Below are 26,594 nucleotides of genomic sequence, written 5' to 3'. Positions count from 1 at the left end.
TTACCTTCCCACTGTAGTGGTCCCTATTTTTCTACTTGCATTTTTACGTCCTTTCGAACTGCTAGGTTGGCAGAAGCTGGGACGAGTAACAGGCGCTCACTCTGTTACGCGGCTTAGCAAATTGTAGAATTTTGTAATAGGCTAGGTAGGAAATACATAGGATATTCCTTTGCAGTACTGTAATTAATCCTGCGTGCTTGCTACTCATATACCCCTCTATTAGGCACTTCCATAAGGGGGTCTTTTTGGCAGTTTCAAATCATCTTCATGCCTGATCTATTCTGGAACTGAGTTTATTTACTGTTGGCTTTGTTGCACTATTTGAAAAATCATAGCAAAATTAGTCTTCCTTGAAATGCTGCAGTGCTTCAGGGTGATCCTTCTTACCTTCTGGTGACTTGTCACCTGCTCCAGCTTCTAACACCTTTCTTGCCCATGTAGTGTTGTTTCCTGCATTTTGAGGTTAGCGGGAGTAGACGTGGCCAGAGTTTGGCTTTAAAGGATTTCTATGGGAAATGGAAAGTCAGATGGTGTGGAAGGGCCCATTATTCCTTTCACCGTGCTCTTCAGTTTTCTTCTCAGTGTTGAAGAGCAATGAAAGAGAAAACAAAGAAAAACTGTTTCCATTTGAAAGGCTCTGATCATTTTTTTTTCTTAAGTTGTATAGTACAAAAGAGACATGCAAGAGCATTTCCTATTCTTATTATCCAGATATACCATTAAGATCATGACTTTATTATTAGGGCAAAAATGTGTTATGCAAATTTTCTTTTCAAAAGGAAGAATTTATATTATATTAGGTATATGTTATGTTATGTTACCTTATGTTCTGTTACATTACGTTACGTTACGTTGTGTTGTGTTGCGTTAATCTAGAGAAAGGAAAAAATCACTAAACAACCCTCCACACATCTCTATCTGTATATTCTTCTTTATTTATTTAATTTCTATAGAAGTTAATATAGTGAAGAAACAAGGCCCTTCAAACACTTGAGGCCCCAGACCTGGGCAATAACCAGGTCTTCATAGCCAAATGAAAGGCCAGCAGGGTTGAAGTCATCTCTGAATAATCTCTGAAGGGAGAATATTTCAAAGGCATGCCTACGGCATAGAAGGCACAGTTCCTAGTCCCTGCCAGCTGACATGCTAGGCTGACAGGACCTGTAACATGCCTAACCTGCTGACTGAATTGAACAGGTAGAAACAGCTAGGAGAAAAAGGTCTCTCCGGCAACCCATGAAGAGCTTTAAAGGTAATAACCAGCACCTTGAATTGCACTGGAAACACACTAGCAACCAATGCAGCTCACACAGTAGTGGTGTTGAGCACTTTCAACGTACATGTGTTGAATGTCTGACACCATTTACAGTTTGTGCAACCATATTTTGTACTAGCTGAAGCTTTCAAATATTTTTTAAGGGCAACTCCATGCAGAGTGTGTTGTAGTTATCCAGATGAGAATTCACAAGGACATGAGTGATTGTGATCAAAGACTCCCTCTCCAGGGATGGGTGCAAATGGTGCATAACCAGAAGGTGTGCAAAGGTCCTCCTAGTCATGGTTGCCACCTGGTCTTCCAACAGGACCTATGAGTCCAGGAGGATTCTCAAATTGTACACTGGGTCTATCTTGGACAGTGCCAGCCCATTCCACCAAAGATGGAAGAACCTTATCATTGGAAGGCCCAAATGCCCAAAGCTATTCATTTTTGTTTGGGTTGAGTTGACATGCATTGTGCCTCATCCAGGCCCCTACAGCCTCTAGGCATTGGGACAGGACAACCACAGCAGTACTCTGGTGGCCTAGGATGGAGATATGAAGCTGGGTATCATCAGCCTATTGATGACATTTCACCCAGCAGAGATATTAAATAGGAGAGAACTGGGGCACTCCACAAAGCAAAGGCTGTGGGCTGGATGTCTCTCCCCTTCTGCTAATCAACACCAACTGGAGATGACCCTGGAGGAAGGAGAAGAACCAGTGCAATACAATGCCATCCACCCCCTCATCCTGAAGCTGATTCAGAACAATCAAGAAGAACAAGGCTGGATACTGAACCCCTATCCTTGTTCCCACCAGAGGGCTCATTGTCAGGCTCTAAAACAGACATGTCAAACACAAGGCCCGGGGGCCAGATCCGGCCCGCGAAGTGGTTTCATGCGGCCCGTGAAGCCATCCTGGAAACAGTGAGGGAACGGCCCCCACTGCCTTGGCCCTGGCCCAGAGACCCTCCTCCTGCCAGAGACCCTCAGATCTGTCCCACTCCTGCCCATGCCCCCATAGGCACCCTTGATGCGAATGATGTTGAGCTGGCCACGCCCACCCAGTAGGCCATATGCACTCTAGCCACGCCCACCCAGTAGGCCACACCCACCCTGTCCATACTCACCCAGTAGGCCCCCTGAGGGCAACCGCAATGCTGATGCGGCCCTCCATGAAATTGAGTTTGACACCCCTGCTCTAAAACATAGAAATCTAGACACCACAGACAGCAGAAAAACATAGCAGCAATACAAATATTTAAAATACAAAATGTAGCCATTGATATGACTAGCAAGAATTTGTTAGTAAGGATGTAAGATAAGATTACCTTTGAAAAAAATAGTTCCTGAGCTGCTATTAAAAAAGCAAAACAAAAAGATCTCTTTTTTTTGGTTCTGAATGGTTGTTGAGATTGTTGGGACGGGACAGTAGATGCACCAGGTTCAGATAGAAAAAAACAGTCTTTTAAATATTCTGACCACAAACTATTCAGAACATTGAAGCTCATCACCAGCACTTTAATATCAGAAATAAAATAGAAGCTAGTGTATCTGCTTTGTTATGGAATCATTTGCCTCTATCTATAACTCATACTAGCAAATGGGCCACAGCATTCCAGGATAAGTGTGGGGTTTTAGTGCTTTTCAAACGTAACCATGTATGGACTCAATTGCACTAATTCTGATATGATAAGGTAAGGTAACTAAGGCTAGAACAACCTTTTTCAAGAGTAACATAGTGAGTTTAACTGTCATCGAATGAGAAAGCTGGAAATATGATTGAGCTAGATTGTGTTTTATGGCATCTTCCTGCTATTTACATATTTAAAACTTTCTGTAACTGCACATACATAGGCTTACTAAAATGCACTTTGCAAAATGTATGGTATGGAGCCTACCGGCATGCATGTATGCATACAAAAACACAAACACTCACAGAAATTCTTGTGAAAACCTGTGAGTAATCAGGATCTGTAGGAGCGAGGTAAAACAGAGAGAAGAGGTAAAGACAGAAAATGGAGGGATAAAGGTTACAAGATGAACTGATTATACTATATTGGTAATACCGGTCTGAGACCAATCATCTATCTATCCCCTCTCCCAACTGCCCGGAGTAGCAGATGAAATGGAAAATTAACATGGCAATAGACCTAGCAGCAGGCTATTTGGAGACATGTAGCAATATGACTTTGTCCACTGGCAATAAAATGGAATGATAGGTACCAGTTGGAAGGAATTGGACTTAAGAATTGGAGCTAAGTGATCCAGGTCAGGAACAAAGCTAAGGAGCACTTGAAAATGCAGCAAAGCCAGGAGATTGGAAAGATAAAAGTTAAGCCCAGTCTTGAAGATCCTTATGGCCCTTTTATCTAGGGGAGGTTAATGAACCAGTCTCAATGACTGGGGTCAATCCAAAGACTGAGGATATTTTCCTACCAGGAAAGTACTTCAGGCAATAATATAAATGGTAGTGACAGATTTGAGTCAGCTGCTTGGAGATACTTAAGAATCACATTAACAAAACTTTTCATTTAGAGCACCTCAGAAACACTGTTTTTTTTTCTCTTTTTCTTTTTGGTAGCTGGCTCTTAGTTATTTCATTAGAATATCTCTCACATCATCTCATGACTCTTGTTATTCTGCATCCCTAGAAGGTTCCAACATAATTTTAGTTGTTTAGGTCTCTATATCTTTACCTTGAAAGTCCTTGATAGATTCATGATTATGATCGCTAGTGAAAACCATTCATATTTATGCTCCTTTTAAAGAACTTGAGATTGAAGATAATCTACCTAAAGTTAAACAATGGTACATAATAATAGACAAGGTTATATCCGAACTTTGGCTTTTCCATACAGTATCCAAAGCTAAGGTTATACAGTAAATAAACTTGCTATTCAATAAATTTGCATTTAATTAACATTAATTCTTTTAAAAATAGCATCAAAGCGTGATTGCAGTGTTTTTAGAGGAATGGTTTCTGCTTTTTTGTGGGGTGGGGGGGGTCTATCTGAGAGAAAAACAGAGCTTTACAGTATTTGAATTCGGAGTAATTTTTAATTGATGCCAACATACTGCAAATAGCCTATTATTTCTTTAAACTTGCTAAAATTGCCTAAAATGATTTTTCAGTTTAGATGTCTTGGAAGAAGAAGCCTTCAAAATGAGATGTACATTTGCTATTTCAACAAAGGGTTGAAGAACAGAAAAAGAGCCCCCACCTCCAAATAGAATTGATGACCCACCAAAATGGCCCATTCTATCTGTTTTCATTTGGCTTAAGAGACAGAAAGACTGACTCTGATCAGTATCTCTCATCATTAATTTCTTCTATGTTTAATACCTTCAAACTTTCCTAAGTGCGCTTTGTGAATTTTCACTGCGGTTTTGTCCACTGTGTGCATGCCCGTATGCACTGGCGGACACACATACACATTCAGAGATGATTTCAAGCGTGGCTATCACACTGGTAGAAATCCCAGGAGGAGTTCCTCACATAAATTAACAACAGTCTTGTCAGGGTGGTTGTAAATTGGCTGCTGCCATATGTACAAGAGAGTGAAGTGAGCAGATGGTCCTGGTCTGAAGAAGCAGTGGGGGTGTAAATATTAAGGAGAATCTGCTGCCATGGAGATGGGGCCTCTCACAGGGAGTTGGTCCACAGGGAAAGCTGTGCTGAATGCATTCTTGATCTGCTCGGTGACCTCCAGGTTATTTTGTCCAAGGAACCGGTTAACATGTCAAGGTCAGGTGGTTCATGGACTCCTAGGGACACAGTGCATGAGTTTTTTCTTAGAGCTATTGACACATTGTTAGGCACCAGTGAAAACAGATTACATGCTTTTCTAGAACTTTTGCTGGTGTTCTTCTGGGCAAATTTAGATGTTTAGGAATTGCTACCACTGAATTCAGCATTCAGTGTTGAATAATATTTCCCATTTCCCGCCTCCTCCATAAAAATATGACTTTTAATCCCTATAATGTGGATTGTATTTTTATTATAACATTTATTCCCCTTTGTTCCTTCAAAGGCCTCTACAACCAATCAGAAAATCTTTGTTGTTTTTTTTAATGGATCAAGAATGACTGAAACGTAAGCAGTTTAAGACATCAGCAATTGTTGCAATTGTCTATAGTCTGTTTTTTCAAACTGTATTCCACTGAACCCTAGGATTCTGTAAGACTTTTAATCTCTATAACAACAGTTGGAATTCAGCCAATATTCTGTCAGTAGAGTTCTTGATCAAGAGTTCCTGGACTATTTTTGTGACCTGCAAAGTTTAAAAACCTCTGGTCAATAGGATAAAGAACTCTGGGCATATGGTATTTTAGTCCCACAGATAGAAATCATCATGTTGAGCTCAATGCTGTTTCAGCCTTCTTATAGAGCCTGCTAATCAATAAGGGTACAAAGAGAAGCAGGAGGTTAATGTAGACCCTTGTAGGCCTCTACTAATTTGTTGCCTGGATTCCTGAAGTAGAAAGACATGGAAGATTGAGGCATGAGGGGCAGGAGGTTTTTATGTGTAGTTCAGTTCTTTGGATCTAGTTCAGTCCTCATGCTTCTGCTAGAATGTATGAAGGGGATATAATAATAATAATAATAATAATAATAATAATAATAATAATAATAATAATAATAATAATAATAATAATAATAATAAGAAGAAGAAGAAGAAGAAGAAGAAGAAGAAGAAGAAGAAGAAGAAGAAGAAGAAGAAGAAGAAGAAGAAGAAGAAGAAGAAGAAGAAGAAGAAGAAGAAGAAGAAGAAGAAGAAGAAGTTGGAAGGGACCTTGGAGGTCATCTAGTCCAACCCCCTGCTCAGGCAGGAAACCCTATACCATTTCAGGCAAATGGCTGTCCAGTCTCTTCTTAAAAACCTCCAGTGTTGGAGCATTCACCACCTCTGGAGGCAGGTTGTTCCACTGGTTAATTGTTCTAACTGTCAGGAAGTTTCTCCTTAGTTCTAGGTTGCTTCTCTCCTTGACTAGTTTCCATCCATTGCTTCTTGTCCTGCTTTCAGGTGCTTTGGAGAATAGCTTGACTCCCTCTTCTTTGTGGTAGCCCCTGAGATATTGGAACACTGCTATCATGTCACCCCTCACTTTTCTCTTCGTTAAACTACACATACCCAATTCCAGCAACCGTTCCCTATATGTTTTAGCCTCCAGCCCCCTAATCATCTTTGTTGCTCTTCTCTGTACCCTTTCTAGAGTCTCGACATCTTTTTTACATCGTGGTGACCAAAACTGGATGCAGTATTCCAGGTGTGGCCTTACCAAAGCATTGTAAAGTGGTATTAGTACTTCACTTGATCTTGATTCTATCCCTCTGTTAATGCAGCCTAGCACTGTGCTGGCTTTTTTGGCAGCTGCAGCACACTGCTGGCTCATATTGAGGTGATTGTCTACTAGGACTCCGAGATCCCTCTCACAGTTACTACTATTGAGCAAGGTACCACCTATACTATACCTGTGCATTTGATTTTTCCTGCCTAAATGTAGAACCTTACTTTTTTTACCATTGAATTTCCATCAATAATCCTTGTTTCAAGAATTCTTAACTCTTGACCATAGGACAAATGTCTTGATAACATGAAATTTTCAAATTTAATAGAAAGGAGAAATATTTTGTATTCTAAAATATCATCGCTTACTTTTTTCTGTAATTGGATAGTGCTCATAGATTAGAGTGAAGTTCTCCTTGGACAGATCATAGCAGAAGGCAAAAATTATTTTTCCTGCAGCTCTCTAGGTCAGCAGGGTTTCTTGTGGCAACTAATGGATCCATGCTCAGAGCAACCAGGGTCACTTGGCTAATTAGTTCCTAAAATATTGTTTGTTGGGGGAAAAAAGCCCTCAGCACTCTCCCTGCATTATTGTGAAACTCATGTACAGTGGAAGGCAGATTAATCATTACATTTTGAGGTTATGTGATGAAAGTTCTCGGATGCTATGGTGCTGAGTGTGACATGAAAATAAGCAGAAGTATTTGTAATACTTGCAATATCAGCAGAAGTATTAAGAAAATTGTAAGCCTTGGAGTACCACTTCTGTTTCAGATAAGAAAGGACAAATATAAGAGAATAAAAATAATTTGCTAGATCAGGCCAATACCCATCTTCATCCAGCAGTAATAAAAATGATACTAGCTCTAAGATTACAAAACCAAGTAGGTGGTACATCTACATAAAGTAATGTTGCTTCTGCAACAGCCCAGAACTTCAGATACCTCCAAAGTGCTCATAAGTAGATGATAGAAACATTCTCCTGTTCAACGTTCTCCTGAAACTGAATTTGGGAGGTGCATTGCTCATAACCCTAAGACAATATTGAATGTGCAAGATTAGTAGTCCTGTACAGAATTATCCATAATCTATCCAACTCCACCTTTTAAAATAATCCAAATTAGCAGCCAGCGCTACCTCTGTTGATAATGTATCACAGAAGTTGCTACTGCATTTTCTTATTTGTGCTATAGATCTCTTTCTCATCAACTTTATTGGATGGCTGCTGATCCTTGCATTTTGAGGACAGAGAAGTTCACTTTGTCCCTGTCACAAATAAGTTTATGCACCTCAGTCATGGGTCTACCACCATTTTCCCCACCTAAGAGTCCCAAACATTCTAACATTTCCTCATGGTAAAGGAACTTTAACTTCCTGATAACTTTGGTTGCCCTCCTCTGTACTTTTTCCAGCTGCTTTATATCCTTCTTCCAATAATAATGACATACAATTGCTCAATAGATTTATATAAGGACATTACAGATGCAGATACACAATAGAGATGATGAAGTTCATTACAGTGTTGTCAGCTTTATTTTCATTCCCTTTCCCCGTGATTCCTTAGGATGGAACTGGCTGCACCCTGAATTGTCACTGAAATCTCCTTTATGATCCCCCAAATCTTTGGGATATTAGTTACTGTATAAAGAGCATATAAACCATCAGAGCTTGGGAAGGGGGAGGGGGGGTTTCAACAGCTTTACATTTACTTCTATTAAATTTCATTTGCAATTTGGTTGACCAATCACCCAGTTACAATAGATTCTTCAGGAGCGCTCTTAGCCGCATTTGGTTTTTTACTGCATCAGCAGTGCACTATCCTCCACAAATTTGGCTGGCTCACCGCTTATGACTAAGTCAAGAATATTTACAAGCAACTTTTAAGCATGATCCCAAGATATGTCCCTGAAGCACATCATTTCTTACTTCTCTCTTTTGAGAAAATTGCCCATGTCTTCCTAATCTTTGCTTTCTTATTTTCCAGCCAGATCCGTTTCTCTAGAATGCCACTGTGGGTTCATATCTACAGCATTTTGCATTTTTACACATACACAGAGACTCCCTTCACCCTCTCCTCACTATATCTCATAAGTGAACTGCAAAAATCTTCTAGACTAGAGGACCAGATGACAGCAAAGAGATACAGAAAACTTTGTCTGCTGCCACCTAGTGTTCTTCTAGATTTATGCAGCTTGAGAAGCATCCTGTGAGAGAGACTTGGGATGCTGGGTGGGGGTGGGGTAGGAGGTGGTTTTCTAGACATAAGATCCTAGGGCTGTACCTGGTATTCCTTCCCCTATAGCACTGCTATGTATTTTCAAGGATAAGTCGGAGTGTAGCCTTGGTATTAGCAACCGAGGTTTTAAATTGGAGAGATTTTGGCATAATCGAGGATTACTATGCTTCAGGGAAATGAAGGGCTCTTCTCTCTTGAGATTTGATTCATATACTACTTGAGGCAGCAGAACACAGCTTAAATTACATTTTGGCAGGGTGGAAATATCTACTGGGAATATGTGTTATAAAACCCCAACCAGCTTGGAACGTGGCTTTATTAGCATGATACTAGGTGATTAATCCTACTGCCATGACATTCTTTAGTCTGTCTAAAGACGAGCCTTATTAAATTGTTTTGCAATGGCCAATGGCATAAAGAGCGGCATATTTTCTTAGAGTAACCACAGGACTCTGCTTCAGCATTACAATAAGGGCGCTCAGCTGTTGAATTAAAATTTAATTTGGAAGTGGTAGGATTGCCTCCAGGCTGCATTATCTCTCTTCAAAGGGTCTGCATCATTGATGAGGCTTCCTTTAAGGTCAAAAGTGAGGTGTTCTGTAGTTGGGAATGGGAAAATCTGAGAAGAGCTGCTAATAAGGACTGCAACAGTATAATTGCTGCATGTGCTTTACATATACCAGCAGCTCCTGTAGTTTTTAAGAACCCTCGTTACATTCCCCAGTCCCAGATGTATTTTGTTTGTACTTGTTGCTGTGGAAAACAGGTCTGGCAAAATTTGTGTCCAACAGAAGAGAATATATGTAGCTAAGGGTTGAACTGTGGAGTCCTTGGTGCTCTCTGAGCTTGGTTGTTGTCTTGCAGACATTTCATTACTTGACTAGATAACGTAAGAGCACCAAGGACTTCATAAAAACATGTGTGTACAATTTCACATGTATTTGCTGGCCAAAGTTGCAGAAATTGGTTCCATATTTTTGCTGGCTCCCACCCTGTGTCATGAGGTTTAGAAATTTGCTACATCATTCATTCTTCAAAATAAAACTTCAGGTCTCATGATTTCTTCCAAAATCACAGGGCAGTCACTGGGAAGAACATTTGTCAACTCTATGTCTAAATAAAAAGCCTATGAAACTGAGTGGCTTTTGTTCAAAACAGAATTTTGGAAGCTTGTTAACATTAAATTAAAAGCCTATATGAACACTCATTAAAACAGAGAACATTTTGAAGAATGTGGGGTCTAGAGCCATGTTAATAAATAAAATATCCATTTCAAGCCAGGTTCATATTTTCAGCCAAATAAAAATGAATATCCCAATAGAGGTTAATGTATGTCATGTGTGAATGCTGGCCGTCTCCTTAAAAGGATACCAAGAAGAAAAGTAATGTTCACTCTTCCAAGTCACAGGGCCTGACACAGCATCCAAACAACTTAAACAGTCATAATAAATATGATTATTGAATGATGTTTTTAAATATTAAATACAGTGGAAAAGTAACCTCTTTTTCAAATACATAGAAACATATTATAGATTGTAAGAAACTGAGCACTGCTGGAATTCTTAATTTATACTGGTATTTCAATCAAATACTGTATATTATTTGAGATGCTCACTTTGTCATATAGTAAACGGGAGTGACTACTAAGCTCGGCTAAGCTCAGCTCAATTTAGTTTTGATTGTTTATGACATAGATCTTCACAATGTAGCGCGCATAATATATTAGTTGAATATGAAAAATAAATGTTAAAATAAAAATAGAAAGTCCAAAACTGACAAATTCAAAGCTAAATATAACACTGATTTCCTGACATTTGATTTGATTACTTCAATCAATGATAGAGAAAAAAATTATAATCATAACAGTTAACTGTTAGAGGTTTTTAATGAAGTTTTAACATCATCTTTATAAAATCTGGCATGTCCCTTGGCTCCGACTATTTAAAATGTAGGAAGTTATCACAAAATTGGGAGCTAGATTGGCTTGTTTATTCTTTAACAAGTCAGCCAGATGCAAGGGTGGGATTTTTTTTGTACCTTAAAACAAAGGGTAGTTTTAGGAAATAACAGGGAAGATCCTGTTTCTCTTATCTAAAATGATAAAAGCATAGATTTTAAAGTATGTCAACCTTTCCTCACAAGGTAGTTACTCTTAGTTTCCCTCAGATATTTGAGAAAAAGTCTTTACCTCACAATCCAATGTTCTGTTCAAATGCAGAGAAATTGCTGACTGGCATAAGAGTGAATTTTCTGTGAAATACATTAAGCAAATGGAATTAAATGTGGGGAAATGGCTGTCTAGCTTTAAGATGTGATGTTTTCTTTACTTGAAGATATTCTGGAAGTTCAAGCAGTCCAGGTATTCAGCGGTGAATATGAAATTAATAAGAAGGAGCATCACACAGACAAATATTACAACTTCAAACTGATTGTGCGTCGAGGACAGTCTTACCATTTACAGATTACATTCAATCGTGCATACAATCCAGAGAAGGACCAATTCTGGCTTGAATATCTTATAGGTAAGTGCCAACTAGTGTCTGTTGTTGTATTTCTCACTCTTTTTATCATGGTAAAGCATCATAGGTAACAGTGAAAACTGTAAAACATTGAAAGGGCCATTTTATCACGCAAATGCTGCAGATATATATTTTGTCAAAACACTGAGATTGGTATTTAAATGTCTCTCCCTTGTCCCTGTGAACATCCATGACACACAAGTGAATGGGGGGGGGGGAAATGGGCTAAGCAGGGGTCTTCAAACTTGGCCCTTTTATGACTTGTGGACCTCTAAGAGTAATTAAAAAAATGGTGGTACATGCAGTTCACAGGCTGCAAGCTGAAAAAACTTGATTTGGGGTATCTCCTAAATCAGTGCCTTTTAAAGGGCTCCCCAAGACCCTCCCAGGGATTCATGAAATCAAAATGGTTTGCCAGAGATTGAACATGTATGCAAACATTCTCATTATAATTTCTTTGTTAAAAATATAGTCTTTTTTAATTAAAAGTATTTATGTTAATATGTAATATTAACTGGGAAACCCAGAGCGGGATGGAGCCCATTAAATGGCTGATTTGAGTGTATGTTGTCCCTGGGATGGTGTGTGTGTGATTATTTTATTATTATTATTATTATTTATTATTATTTTTCTTCTATATTGTGTTTTTTTTTCCTGTAAGCCGCCTTAAGTTGCTGTGAGCAAGTAGACGGCAATATAAATTTTCCAAATGAAATAAATAAATATGTTTAATATTGTTATTTTTACATTATTCAATAAATAGATATCCTATGCATGTATCAATTTTAATTTTTAATATGGTGAATATTGATAACATATAAACTATAACAAACAAAAACTCTTTGGGGTCCTCCATAATTTTTAAAAGTGGGAAATGGAACAGCAAAATCTTAAGAAATATTAAGAAATACTGTCTCAGATGTTCAATGTCTCAGATGTTCAATGTATGAGCTTGTTACAAAGTAAAGCAAAGCAAAGCAAAACAGACCTCGGGCTGTGGATGTGTGCTTGTAATGAATACCTGCAGCAAGGCAAAGTATGGTGCCAAAATGGATCAGAAAGCTTTAAGTAAAGTCAGAGATGGCAACCTTTCCAGGCATTGCAGATGATTATTTCATTAGCACTGGGTGCCTCCCCCCTCCCCCATTTATTTATGTATACAGTACGTGTAAGGTTGGAGATCTTTTGAAATTTTCAGTATGCAGTCACTGATTTAGTGATGATGTGAGTCTCCTGGACACTATTATTGGAATCCTACAGTGCTATGGAGCTCAGGAATAAAGAACAGGCCAGAGGGCAAATAAGATCTAAAACAAACAAACAAAATTGTGTCCTTAAAAATCAAAATGTGAACATCTGTAGTATCAGAATATTTCTAATATTCAACTGAAGTCTGCCTTCCTGTAATTTAAATTCATTCTTTTGTCCCCTGCACTGTAGAATTATGTTTTTTGGCTATCTTTTGAAGATGATATTATCTGAAGTATCTTTCAAGTATCACAGCGGTGTTATCAAACCCCCATAAATAAAATACTCTAAGACAAGCCTTCAACTGGGGTGCAGAATTCCTGATGACCATCAGATGGAAGCAAAGAAATAGACTTTTCTTCATACAGCAATACCTCAAAGATATTGCGGGTTGATTTGAGACACAACAAAGCAGATGTTGCAATAAAGCAAGTCACACGAAAAAAAAATTTGCTTCCCAATGCACATAAAAATTATATTTGCACATGGACTATTAAATGAGCAATATCACTATGCTTAAAAAATCAATGTACATGCCTTAATTAAAAAACACTTTATTGCTAAAAATGCTAATCACCCTCTGAGCCTCACCAAAGTATAATCTTTTTATTGGTAGAGGGTCTTGTAAGAAGCCCACAGTATCTGTGAAGCACAATAAAGTGAAGCATTATAAAATGAGGTATGCCTGTATTCCTTTGCTGCCATCTGGTGATTGTAAAATATTTGGGGGCCTAGCTATGACACACCTAATCTCTCTCCCCTTGTTGCTTCATGTTCAGAAAAGAGGAGGAAAGAACAGCCAACAGCAATTGCTGGGTAAGCTGTTCGAGTCTTCAAAGTCACACAGTACATGCTAAGAGAACTTGGCTGTCACAGAAACAGTAAATGCTGATTCACTGCATTGTTCTCAAGATGTTTTGAGAACAAACTCTTCATTGATCTACTCTACAGATCAATGAAAGACTGCAACCATCTAAAGAAGCCTTTGTCAACCTCTTCGCCCTGGAGGAACCCCTCCACAAACATAGCAAAAATTCAAAAACTTCACAGTACAGTTCACTCCTAATGACACAATCCATGTGTCATGGTTCCGAGAGATGAAACTCTTCAAAAGAACTTTGAGGCATTGTTTACCTTAAAGAATCTTTTATTCGAGAAACAGAGTATCGGCACTACATAGTTGAAACCAGAAACTAAATTCCCCTCCCCTGGATACAAAGTAACAAAGTGCAATTCCCTCCTCTAATAAACAGTCATAAATCACATTCTCCAATTAGCTTGAAGCTCGGGCTTGCTCTCCAGCCTGCCAAAACACTATCAGCTCTGGGCCCAATGTCCTTGGGTTCCCACAACTAAGTTATTATTGTTACGACTTAGCTGGACTCTCATCCCTATTCCCCCTCCCAGCAGCAACTAATTCTAAAAGCAATAGAGAAAATGGCTGCATTTCCATCTGATGTCAAAGCAAGAACATCCGATGTTAGCAGCGTTGATACCATGTTTTACAAAGTGGCATGCTGGCAACTGAATCATGGCATGTGAAAAATTTTCAAAGTTTGAATGGTAGCATTGTGTGGCCTGGGAATTTTTTTTTAAAAAAATGATTTTTGTTTCCAATCGCAATCTCTTGGAACCCCAGTTGAGCAAGGCTGCTCTAGAGCTTCCTTTCCCCCTTTTTGAAGATATGGGAGGCAATGTTTGCATCCTGTCATCACCTGTTTTCTAGACCTTCTCAAAGACATCAAAGAAAAGTTTGATCAAGTGAATAGCACAGTCCTTCATTATCCTAGGACGCAATTAATCTGACCCTGGAGATTTAAAGATGCTCTCCAACCACTTTTTTTGTCAGTCTCAGGCTTTAATCCCTCCCTTTTAATCTGCTCTTCACAATTGCTTGTTGGAATCCATATTTTGTCTCAGAAAGGATTGTGAGTTGTTCCTCACTGTCTCCTACTTGCAGCACAAAAGTGCCTCAATAAAATGCTTTTCTTCAGCCCTGTTCCTTTGGTCTCATCCCCAGCCAATTTAAAGCCATCCTTTTTGGTTTTAGTTTTAAAGTAGTATTTGCTTTCTTTTCAACACAAGTTTTGTCATGGCTATGACACTGTCCACCAACAAAGTGCTTAGGATCTACACCTCTCTTAATTGGCTGAAACCTGTTTTCCCTGGTTATCATGAACTGCTCTGCCATTTAGTTTCAGGGTGAAGGAGAAATTGGACACTAGGCTTTCACAAAGGTGTCTGCCCCTGTAATTCTTGACTACCACAAGTGCCTGTTGGTGTTGTACAACCTCCCTATGTGTACAATTTTATCTGTATTTGAAGAGAGTGCTAGTCCTGTGCTGCACAGGTATTTGATTTAAAGTGGGAAAGAGAACATGGTCTGTCAGAAACTTGTAGCTAGTTCTGTCACCACTAGATACATTACATGTTTCTGCTGCTTAGTTCAGGGGTCTCCAAACCTGACAACTTTAAGACTTGTGCACTTCAACTCCCAGAATACCTCAGCCAGCCATGCTGGCTAAGGAATTCTAGGATTTGAAGTCCACAAGTCTTAAAGTTGCCGAATTTGGAGACCCTTGTCTAAGTTAATGATCGTCAAAATAAATCACCCTTTCTGAGTATGAATAACAGAGGCTGAAATGTGCTTAATTCCGTGTGCCTACTTCTTCTCATCTCCCCTGCATTTGCAGAAAGGTGAAAAGGTAGCAAGAATTATACAAGTTAGAGTCATAGGAAAACCTGTTTCTGATATATATATGTGTGTGTGTGTGTGTGTGTGTGTGTGTGTATGTATATTATGCAAATATTCATCATGCATGTAAATCTGTATTTCTGAATAAGTTGCATTTACATTTTATATTTTGAAGTATTTATTTATTTATTTATTTATTTATTTATTTATTTATTTATTTATTTATTTATTTATTTATTTATTTATTTATTTATTTATTTATTTATTTATTTATTTATTGTGTGAATACCTGGAAAAGTGATGAATTATTGCTGACTAATTGGGTATTCACCATTTTGTAAAGTAAATATTATTTATGGACTAATGGTCCTATTAACAGCCAGTTTGATGATTGTTGGTGGTACCAGGCTAAACCCCAGGGGACTATGACTTCTATTCCTGCCTAGGACACAAAGCCAGTTGGGTTACTGGGGAGTCACTCATTCTCACACATCCACTCAAACTGCACGGCAGTTGCTAGGATTCAAGGCTGAATTGAAGGTTAAAGCCATCCTACTGTTAGGATTAACCACTTTTATAATTTTGTATGTTAATTCTTTAGCTATCTAGATGCCTTTAGAGCAACAGTGGTCCCCAATCATTCTGGCACCGGTCTTGTGGAAAACAATTTTTCCATGGACTGGGGGAGGGGGGATGTTTCATGTGCAACCTAGATCCTGTTCATGAGCAGATAAAGCTTCGCTCACTCACCCGCATAATTGCATGGCCTGGTTCCTAACAGGCCAGGCGCTGGTACCAGTCTACAACCAAGGGGCTGGGGACCCCTGCTTTAGAAACTTTCTTAAGCAGGGCACAAAGAAATGACATTTCTCTAATTTTTTTGTAGAATCTGCTAGAGTCATTATGCTGACACTGATGAAGGAAATTCCATTTAACAGTCATGAGTAAGAGCCGTTTATATTTCTGCTCTCCATGAATTAGTCTGATATATTCATGGCTACATTTTATGGGAGTCATTAGCATGTATTCATAGCAATTTATGATGCTTTCTCTGAAGTTTTTCCCCAGACTGAATTGATCATTTGTTGATTACTTAACATGTGATTCGTAGCTGAATGAAAGAGCTGGCTCTTTTTGAGAACCAACTGTGCTATATTTAATTGGGTGCTATAAAGGCTCTGTGTGTGTTTCCAATACTTCTTTCACTTCTGCAAATAATCAGGTTAATGTAATGCTGATGAAAATTCACAGGAGAACTTGCATTATGGTTGAAATAGGTCAGTTTCTTTCGAACCTAACTTGTTTTCACATGTGTTTATTCATAATTCAATTTTATCTTGTTTGCACATTAATGTGCATGAAAAAACAAACTGTGCACTCTCTATATATTTACATACACTGTATACATATATAAAGGTGAAAGATTTTTGCAGCTCGAAGAGAAATCAGGATACATAAAATGCATTCATAAATATTTAATAATATTTTCAAATGTATTTTTCATGAAATAGGTATTTCTAAATATATGTCACCTTTGCAGTTGTAAAGATATTTTAACATAAAATATACATCCGTAAGTACATTCCCCCCCTTCTTTTTAAGCTGCGAATTATATCACAACATTTAGAAATCTTAAAGACTTTCCCAATGTGCAGATTCAGTTGTGATAGATTTAGATTAGGCCAGTTTGTATCAGAGTTCACATATTCTGGATCAGCAGGACAACATAGTTATCTACCATGATTTCCCCTGGATAGTCCCATGGGGTGCCCTCCAGATGCACGACCATCAGCAGGCTGGATAAAGACATGATTGGATTTGTCACTCCCCATACCTGGAGGGTATATAGCAGGGAAGGATCATCTATATCAAACTATATCAACCTTAAGGCAAATCTCTGCACACTCTAAATGAGTTACTGATGCTAATTTTTCTTCACAGCGCTTTTCCTGATCATTATAAACTCATCAAGAATTGGTTTTGAATTGACATTTAATTTATCTTTCTGGGCACTAGGTCCATTTGTGCATTTGAATTATTGATCTCCCCCTTTCTGTTGCTGCATATAATCATACGGCCATTTATTACGCCTGCTATTTATAAATAGGACATATTTTAGTTTTACATTTAGTTTTGGCATAAAGACAGCTGTTTCCACAGTTTCTTCCCTTATTACTTTAGATTCCAGGGAGTATTAAAGAGAGAGGTGGTACCCAGTCATGTCTTAAGGAAAAATGAAGGAAGTCTAGGGACTGCACCTAATCTTTTACACTTAATCACAACCTTGTTTCTGCCATGTCCCCTTCCGCATAGAGTTGGCTTTCATCTTGTCCTCAGCCCATGAGTGACACAGGTTTAAGTCACCTGTACTACAAAAGTAATAAGGTAAAAGGTAAAAAGGTAAAGGTTCCCCTGCACATGTGTGCTAGTCGTTTCCAATTCTAGGGGCCGGTGCTCATCTCCATTTCAAAGCCGAAGAGGACGTCTCTGTGGTCATGTGGCCGGCATGACTAGATGCCAAAGGCGCACGGAACACTGTTACGTTCCCACCGTAGTGGTCCCTATTTTTCTACTTGCATTTTTACGTGCTTTCAAACTGCTAGGTTGGCAGAAGCTGGGACAAGTAACAGGCGCTCACTCTGCTATGTGGCACTCGGGATTTGACCCGCCAAACTGCCGATCTTCTGACCAACAAGCTCAGCATCCTAACCCACTGAGCCACTGTGTCCCTACAAAAGTGATAGTTTTCCCCTTATTCTGTCACCATCCTAGGAGAGTCACCAGCTACTTAAAAGGCTTTGTTATATCTATTATCTTGAAAGAAAGTCGGGTGATTGGCAGTTTCTCAGCATCAGGATAGAGATTGGCAATGGGACAGCAATTTTTTGGCTAATTTGGTTTTCTGCTGACTCAAAGATGAAGGAGAATAAACCTAATAAAACTGAGAAGTTGTCTACAGTAGTTCATGCCCTGTTTCTCCCTCGTGCAGAATTATATTAATACAGAGTTTCATAATAAAATTTCTGATGAGACTCCTTCACTTTATTACCTCTTCCAGTTCAGGGTTGTGCTAGAATTTTGATTACCAAACCAAACCTGTTTTTGTCATTTCCACCACAAAAAGGTACACCCTACAGCAGTGTTTCTCAGCCTCAGCAGCTTTAAGATGTGTGGACCTCAACTCCAAAATGCTGGGTGGGGGAATTCTGGGAAGTGAAGTCCATACATCTTAAAGATGCTGAGATTGAGAAACACTGCACTTATGGTTAGGGGAAATAGAAGATTTAATATAGTGCATTTGCCATTGCCTCCCTGCAACTTCCTCTCTTCAACTTTGACAGAGCAAGTATGCATGGAAAAATTGATCTGGGAGTAAAGAGAGGAGTGCTTGGGGTCTCTTACAGAGCTATGAGCCATCTCCATCCAAACCCACCTGCTTCTTTGCTGGAAGTTATACCTTCAGGTTTTTCAAATGCAAAAGTTCTCAGGAGAAAGAGAAAATATATTACTCCTCACTACTGGAAACCTCACAGGTCTGTGGGTCTGATTCATGAGCTAATTTTTGATGCTGTGAACTCATGTTGCAGGACTTTGTTGTGACTCACATGAATGGGTATGCAGTTGCTGAAATGTGTTAATTGTGCAAGTTGAAGGACTGAATTCATGGTCTCATGATATTGTTCTAGAGGCATAAAGAGCCCCTTTACTACATGGTGTGTGTGTGTGTGTGTGTGTGTGTGTGTGTGCGTGCGTATATATATCTATATCTATATATCTATATATCTATATATCTATATATCTATATATCTATATATCTATATATCTATATATCTATATCTATCTATATCTATCTATATCTATCTATATCTATCTATCTATATCTATCTATATCTATCTATATATCTATATATCTATATATCTATATATCATATATATCTATATATCTATATATCTATATATCTATATATCTATATATCTATATATCTATATATCTATATCTATCTATATCTATCTATATCTATCTATCTATATCTATCTATATCTATCTATATATCTATATATCTATATATCTATATATCATATATATCTATATATCTATATATCTATATATCTATATATCTATATATCTATATATCTATATCTATATCTATATCTATATCTATATCTATATCTATATCTATATCTATATCTATCTATCTATCTATCTATCTATCTATCTATCTATCTATCTATCTATCTATCTATCTATCTATCTATCTATTTGTTTTCTGAGGTTTTCGCGGGTGTTTGTATGTGGATCTTTGGTCATTCGGGTTTTTCCCCACATAGAATTGAAGGTATAAGAGCAACGTTTCGACGAAATCTCATCCGTCATCCTCAGGCTGGTGGCTTTAGCTTCGTTCTTCTGGGAGAAGTGTGTGGTAGTGGCTGTTTGTTCCTCTTTTTTAAACTGCCAGAGGGGGTGTGTTCTGTGGGTGGAGGTGTGCTCTGATTGGGTGGGGGGTTAGCTGTGTTCTGATTGGGTGGGAGTGTGTTTTGAAATGGGGGCTGTGTTCTGATTGGGTGGGGGTGTGTTTTGAGTGGATGGGCTGGTCTCAGCTGCCAGCCTTAGACCTGAACTGGTGAGTTGTGCTGCTTTTGTTCGGCTCCGTGTTTGTGGTGGTGCCATGTTTTTATAGTGGGTGTCAGTTTGCTTATTGTGTGGTTTGGAGGGGTTTAAAGTGGCTGATGTTGCAGCTGTAGTTAGGTTTCTGTTTTGTGGTTGTGTGTCGTTATCGTTGTGGGTTCGGATTTGCTTTTTGAATGGTTGTGTGGTGGTGATGTCATGTGATGTTATCATGAGTTTGGGTCTGGTATCATTCTTGGTGGTTGGGACTCATCTGTCAATCAAGGCGGGTTTCCAAATGGCTGGTAGGCGAGAGGTATCATCTCGTTTGTTCATGCTGTGGGGGCGTTTTTCTATCTCAATGGCTTCTCTGATTATTCTGTTGTTAAAATATATATATAGACTTTAGTGGGTTTATACATACAACAAAGCTCACCAATATTGGTGGTGATGTTTTGAAGAACTCTTCTCCATGAAAATGCCTTTTCTGCACACTCACAGATATCTGAGACTGAGGAATGGAAACGCATACCTGGTGGGTAGAGTTCAGATACTTTTCAGATCACTTATTCAAGTGAAATAACGAATAAAAAGGGATTGGTGTTATATATCCTGGATTCTGTAGACCCAGGGCTGTTATCTAGGCAGGTAGGTCTGACTCACGCAAACTGGTTGTTATAATTTTAGCCCTTCCTAGACATTTTTCATCCTGACTGGCTCAAGGTTGACTCAGCCTTCCATCCTTCTGAAGTCGGTAAAATGAGGACCCAGATTGTTGGGGGCAATAGGCTGGCGTTGTAAACCAATCAGAGAGGGCTGTAAAGCCCTATGAAGTAGTATATAAATCTAAGTACCATTGCTATTTTCATGGATGGTGGAAGCGGGCTTGCTGATTTCTGGTGCTCAGCTATGTGCATCTAGTACCATAACACCTCTGCTACTTCTTGCAGGAGAGGATAGCTTTTTGCAGTGGGAGGCTAGCATAGTAGCTTGTATACAATCCAAGGCTTTTTGCTTTCTTTCCTATTTTCCAGGATATGCAAAGCAAAAGGTAGAGTTACCTGCAATAGCCCTAATACAAAAAATAATGAGACATTAGTTCTTTTTTTTACTATTGCTGTTAGTAATGTAATTGATGGGACAGAAGGTCATTTCCTTAGTTGTATCTTTTGGTTAAGCGTATACTACTGCACTACAGTACTAAAATACTATAGCTTTAATTGAGATTATCAGTAATTTAAAAATTATACTGTTTACTGTACACTAGGGACAGAATTCATTTGTTATCACCTTCTTCATCGGCTCCCTTAGATGTTAAACTTCTACAGATTTGGAAGAGACTCATATCCATAGACTCCCAGACAGGATAATTCTGACAAATGAAATCAATGACATTTTAACTAGGTATGCATGAAAATAGAGGCAGGACAGATATAAAGAAATAATGATTGTCTTGGCAAGTAGGAGATTTTTCTTTTTCTTTTAACAACCCTGTAATCCCTTGCATCAGGGCGACTGAATGGAGCTGAGTGTTTACTGGCCGGATGCCCTTCCTGACACCTATGTGGAGTTCACAGCAGATATTTCTCTATGTGCCTAGTGAGAGAAATATCTGCCGCTATCCAGGATCGAACTCACAGCCTCCTGACTGTGAGGCAAGAGCTCCACCTCTAGGCCACCATGCTGCTCAAGTAGGAGAATATCATGATAAAAAGAAAAATGTGTATGTCTCTCTCTCTCTCTCTCTCTCTCTCTCTCTCTCTCTCTCTCTCTCTCTCTCTCTCTCTCTCTCTCTCTCTCTCTCTCTCTCTCTCTCTCTCTCTCTCTCTCTCTGTGTGTGTGTGTGTGTGTGTGTGTGTAAAATCAGGTAAGAGGTGAACTGGGGTAACAGGGTGACGTACAATTATAACCACATGAATTCTTTGTTGATTGTCAGCCTTTGTTCTCAGGGATGTACACTTATTAAAGGCACAAATAGTTGAGCATGTGCACACCCCATAAATAGCTAAAGTGTCCCAAATTGCACTCAAGAATTAAAGACATATGGATAGGGCTGTGAATTGCACAAAGCTTTGGCTGTTCTCTCTCCCTGAAAAATGCATTGAATTCCAGCCAATGTATAAAACAATTAAATGTGTTTGTAATGGCTTATTTTGCATGATTGATTATCCTCTTGGTAGTCATGTCAGGGCATTTTGATGAGGTGTTGGCACCAGGTCTGGCTTGGTACCACTCACCCTTATGAGTCCTTGACATCAGCTGAGCCAATTTATTCCACCTAACTACAGCTCAAGAGGAATTGAGAAACTGAGAAAACCATTTTGAAACTGAGGACATTGGAGCACTATTTATTTGTTTATAGCATCTCCTACATTATCACCTTTCTAATTCTTTGACTCTCCCTGATCCCTGTAGCTTCTAGTTATAGTGCCCTAACTTTTAGGTTCCTAAATAGGATAAAAGAATGCTTTAGAACTCAAATCCACATGCAAATTAGGTGAGGTGAGGCAAGGACAGGGTTAAGGAAAAGACACTGGTAGAATGCTGATATTTGTGTTGCCCTATTGGTCAGCTGCAGAGAAGATCTAGGTTCTGCAGCCTTAAAAACTATTCATTTACTTTACTTTATGAGAGCAAAACAAGGCACACGAGTTGAGATAGAAAGCAAAGAACGCTGAAAGCTACTCAGTGCATGCAAATGCATCCTTGGAATCTGCATAAATGAGGGATTTAGTTGCTTCCGATCCTTTTGTGGCTCTTGGAAAATGAGAAGATTTGGAGACATCTAGTTTCCTTTGTTTAGAGTTTAGTTTATTGAATTTGAATTTAGTTTATTGAATTTATATACCGCCCTTTTCCCATAGGACTCAGGGCGGTTTACAAAGTATTTAAAAACGTCAATACAATACAAAAGTTAAAGACAGTTAAAATAATTAAATTTGATCCCTGAACAAATATAAAACCCCATTTAAAACTCTCAGCCTTGGCCGGAAAGCTCGAAGAGCCAGGTCTTCAGGTCCTGGCGGAATGACCAAAGGTCGGGGGCAGTCCTAAGCTCCACGGGTAGCTGATTCCAGAGGGTAGGTGCACCCACTGAGAAGGCCCTCCCCCTGGGTGTTATCCACCGGCAGTCTTTTACCGGCGGCACCCTGAGAAGGCCCTCCATGTGGGAGCGCACAGGACAAAGGGAACTTGATGCCGGCAGCAGGTGTTCCCTTAAATATCCCGGACCCAAGCCATTTAGGGCTTTATAGGTCATCACCAGCACCTTGAATCTCACCCGGAGGGCAACCGGAAGCCAATGCAGCTCGCGGAGTAGAGGTGTTACATGGGAGTATTGGGAAACCCCCATCACAACTCGCGCAGCAGCATTCTGCACCAGCTGAAGCCTCCGAGTGGTCCCCGAGGGCAGCCCCATGTAGAGAGCATTGGGTTGTTGGGTTCCAATTTGTTTAGATTGTATTATAGCTAGACGTGGTAGTATGGACCAGGCTAGGGATTAATATATACCTATTATATATTTTTCGCCTGTCTTTTGAGTCTGGTGTCAGTTCTTTTATGTGCTGTAGAGACTGGAAGCTAAGCTCATTTCCTCAGTTTCCTCTGTGGCTGTAAAATTTACAGTGTAAATCTTATCAGCAATTGCTGAATAACCTCTCCTATACCCACTTCAAATATTTGATCAAAAGCTGAAACACTTTATTGTTCCATCCTCTGCCAATCACGTCCTGCATCTCTCATGTCATGAAAGAAAGGGGGAATCTTTGCAAGAAATCATTTCAGACAACGTTCTGTGAGATCAGGATGCTAACCCACTGAGAGTCCATATCCCAAGCACACTTTGGATCATCTTCTGGTGGTCTATGAGGGATGGTTAGAAAAGAAGCTGAAAATAAAATTGCCAACAATGCAGGTGGTTATGCAGGTGGGCTTCATTTAGTGCGGCTAGTGAATCCCATGAAATGGTTGCATTGTTTGAATTTGCACTATTCCAAGTGATATTTCTATGAATAATAATAATAATAATAATAATAATAATAATAATAATAATAATAATAATAATAATAATAATAATAAGTTGGAAGGGACCTTGGAGGTCATCTAGTCCAACCCCCTGCGAAGGCAGGAAACCCTATACCATTTCAGACAAATGGCTGTCCAGTCTCTTCTTAAAAACTTCCAGTGTTGGAGCATTCACCACTTCTGGAGGCAGGTTGTTCCACTGGTTAGTTGTTCTAACTGTCAGGAAGTTTCTCCTTAGTTCTAGGTTGCTTCTCTCCTTGACTAGTTTCCATCCATTGCTTCTTGTCCTGCTTTCAGGTGCTTTGGAGAATAGCTTGACTCCCTCTTCTTTGTGGCAGCCCCTGAGATATTGGAACACTGCTATCAGGTCACCCCTCACCTTTCTCTTCGTTAAACTACACATACCCAATTCCAGCAACCGTTCCCTATATGTTTTAGCCTCCAGTCCCCCAATCATCTTTGTTGCTCTTCTCTGTACTCTTTCTAGAGTCTCGACATCTTTTTTACATCGTGGTGACCAAAACTGGATGCAGTATTCCAGGTGTGGCCTTACCAAGGCATTGTAAAGTGGTATTAGTACTTCACGTGATTTTGATTCTATTCCTCTGTTAATGCAGCCTAGCACTGTGTTGGCTTTTTTGGCAGCTGCAGCACACTGCTGGCTCATATTTAAGTGATTGTCCACTAGGACTCCGAGATCCCTCTCACAGTTACTACTATCGAGCAAGGTACCACCTATACCACAGGTCTGCAACCCGTGGCTCCGGAGCCGCATGTGGCTCTTTCAGCCGTCTCCTGCGGCTCCCAGTCCTCTGCCATGTGCAGTCCCCCCCCAAAAAAAAGTGGGACTAAAAAACTTCAACCGATCAATTCAAATATGCACAGTAGGTGCATATCTCACCTTGGCTCCACTCTTCAGTCAAACCCTGTTCTGCACATGCGCGCATGTACACACATGCGCACACATTTTTTGCGGCTCCCAGTTTTTCCTTTTGTGAGGGAACCGGTTCCGAGTGGCTCTTTCACTGTTTCAGGTTGCTGACCCCTGACCTATACTATACCTGTGCATTTGATTTTTCCTGCCTAAATGCAGAACCTTACTTTTTTCACAATTGAATTTCATTTTGTTAGATAGGGCGATTGGTTCCAGCTTGACAGAATAGGCAATTAAAATGTTTAAATATAAAACTTGATATATTTATCAATGAACTATAATCGTAAAAGAGGATAAACCCATATCCAAAGGATAGTTGCTGTCTCCTCTGTTCTGCTGCAGTTATTCAAAATTAGCCTTTTCTTTTTTTGGGGGGGGCTCCTTTCCCCCTTTTCCCACAAATGATAATTAGCATCTAAAACCCCACTGGCAGCTACATATGCACTCGCCTCATCCATGTGCACCCTAGCCTCACACTAATTGAATTTTGGTTTACATTGAATGTGACTTCTTATCACTTTATAAACTGCACAAATATAACACAGCTGGAAAAAACACAGAAGAGGGCAACCAAAATGGATGACTTAAAAAAATGGGGAGATACTGTTGCGATATATAAAATCATATATATATATATATCACCAAACAAGGGATTTTTTTTCCTTCTTCAAGAATGCTAGGATATTGATAGGATAGGAAAAACAAAGTCCACCTCTGTACCCTGCATGCTCTTGATTTGAACCTTTTGTTTAATTGATGTTAACCTTAGTTTTAATTCTTTTAATGCTTTTAAATTTACGCCTTTGTGTTATTGTGACACCATCAAAGCTGACACCAGCCAGAACATTAAAAAACTCAAAGAAGTAGTGCAAGATTAGAAGATGTGGAGAAACCTGGTCCATAGAATTGGCAAGAGTAGAACACCAATGAGTAGATAACACGATCATCATTATCATCATCATCATCATCATCATCATGTTATTGTAAGCCACCCAGAGTCACTCAGGACAGAGAGGCAGGTGACATATAATTTTTAACAAATAAAAATACTTGGGTCAATTGCTCATTGGCTGAAAGGAGACATAAGAACAGATAGAATAAATCACTACTCCACACAATGCTCAATTAACAAGTAGAATTCATTATTACAAGGGATGGTGATGACCACTAACTTGGATCAATTTGCAAAGAATTGGACATACAGGTATTCCTTGATGTATGACCACAATTGAGCCCAAAATTTCTGTTGTTAAGTGAGACATTTGTTAAGTGAGCTTTGCCCCATTTTACAACCTTTCTTGCCACAGTTGTTAAGTGAATCACTGCAGTTGATAAGTTAGTAACCCGGCTATTAAGTGAATCCGACTTCCCAAAAGGTTGCAAAAGGTAATCACGTGACCTTGGGACACAGCAACGGTCGTAAGTATGAGCCCGTTGTCAAGCATCTCAATTTTGATCACATGATCATGGGGAGGTTGCAAAGGTTGTAACTATGAAAAATGGTCATAAGTCACTTCTTCAGTGCCTTTGTAAATGAAATGTTGTAAGTCGAGGACTACCTATACTCTTGGGGGATGCGACAATCAAGACCTTTTACGTATTGTTGAAACTCGGTGTTACTCCTGTTTTGTGGAAGCATGCCTTCCCATTTGCAAGTAACGAACAACATCTCAGTACCTTCCTTGCCACAGAGAGAAACAAAATGTTAGAATAAAATGGGCCTCATCCTGATTCAGCCGGCCTCTTCTTATGTGGATAATAAGTCAGACCAATGGTGAAGCAG

At 39.2% G+C, this 26,594-nt stretch overlaps 1 protein-coding gene across 2 annotated transcripts in view; it reads left to right on the top strand.

Annotated features, from left to right (window-relative positions):
• The window catches only part of F13A1 (coagulation factor XIII A chain), a 127,728-nt gene that overhangs the window by 1,050 nt on the left and 100,084 nt on the right, over window positions 1-26,594 (top strand). For both annotated transcript variants that reach the window (XM_081324191.1, XM_081324190.1), the window contains exon 3: window positions 11,120-11,308. In XM_081324191.1, coding sequence (XP_081180317.1) covers window positions 11,120-11,308 — 189 coding nt within the window. The remainder of the gene's footprint in view (window positions 1-11,119; window positions 11,309-26,594) is intronic.

Source organism: Vipera berus, assembly GCF_964194415.1.
Source record: "Vipera berus genome assembly, chromosome: 3".
NCBI lineage: Eukaryota > Metazoa > Chordata > Lepidosauria > Squamata > Viperidae > Vipera > Vipera berus.
This window is presented reverse-complemented; position numbering and strand designations above follow the sequence as displayed.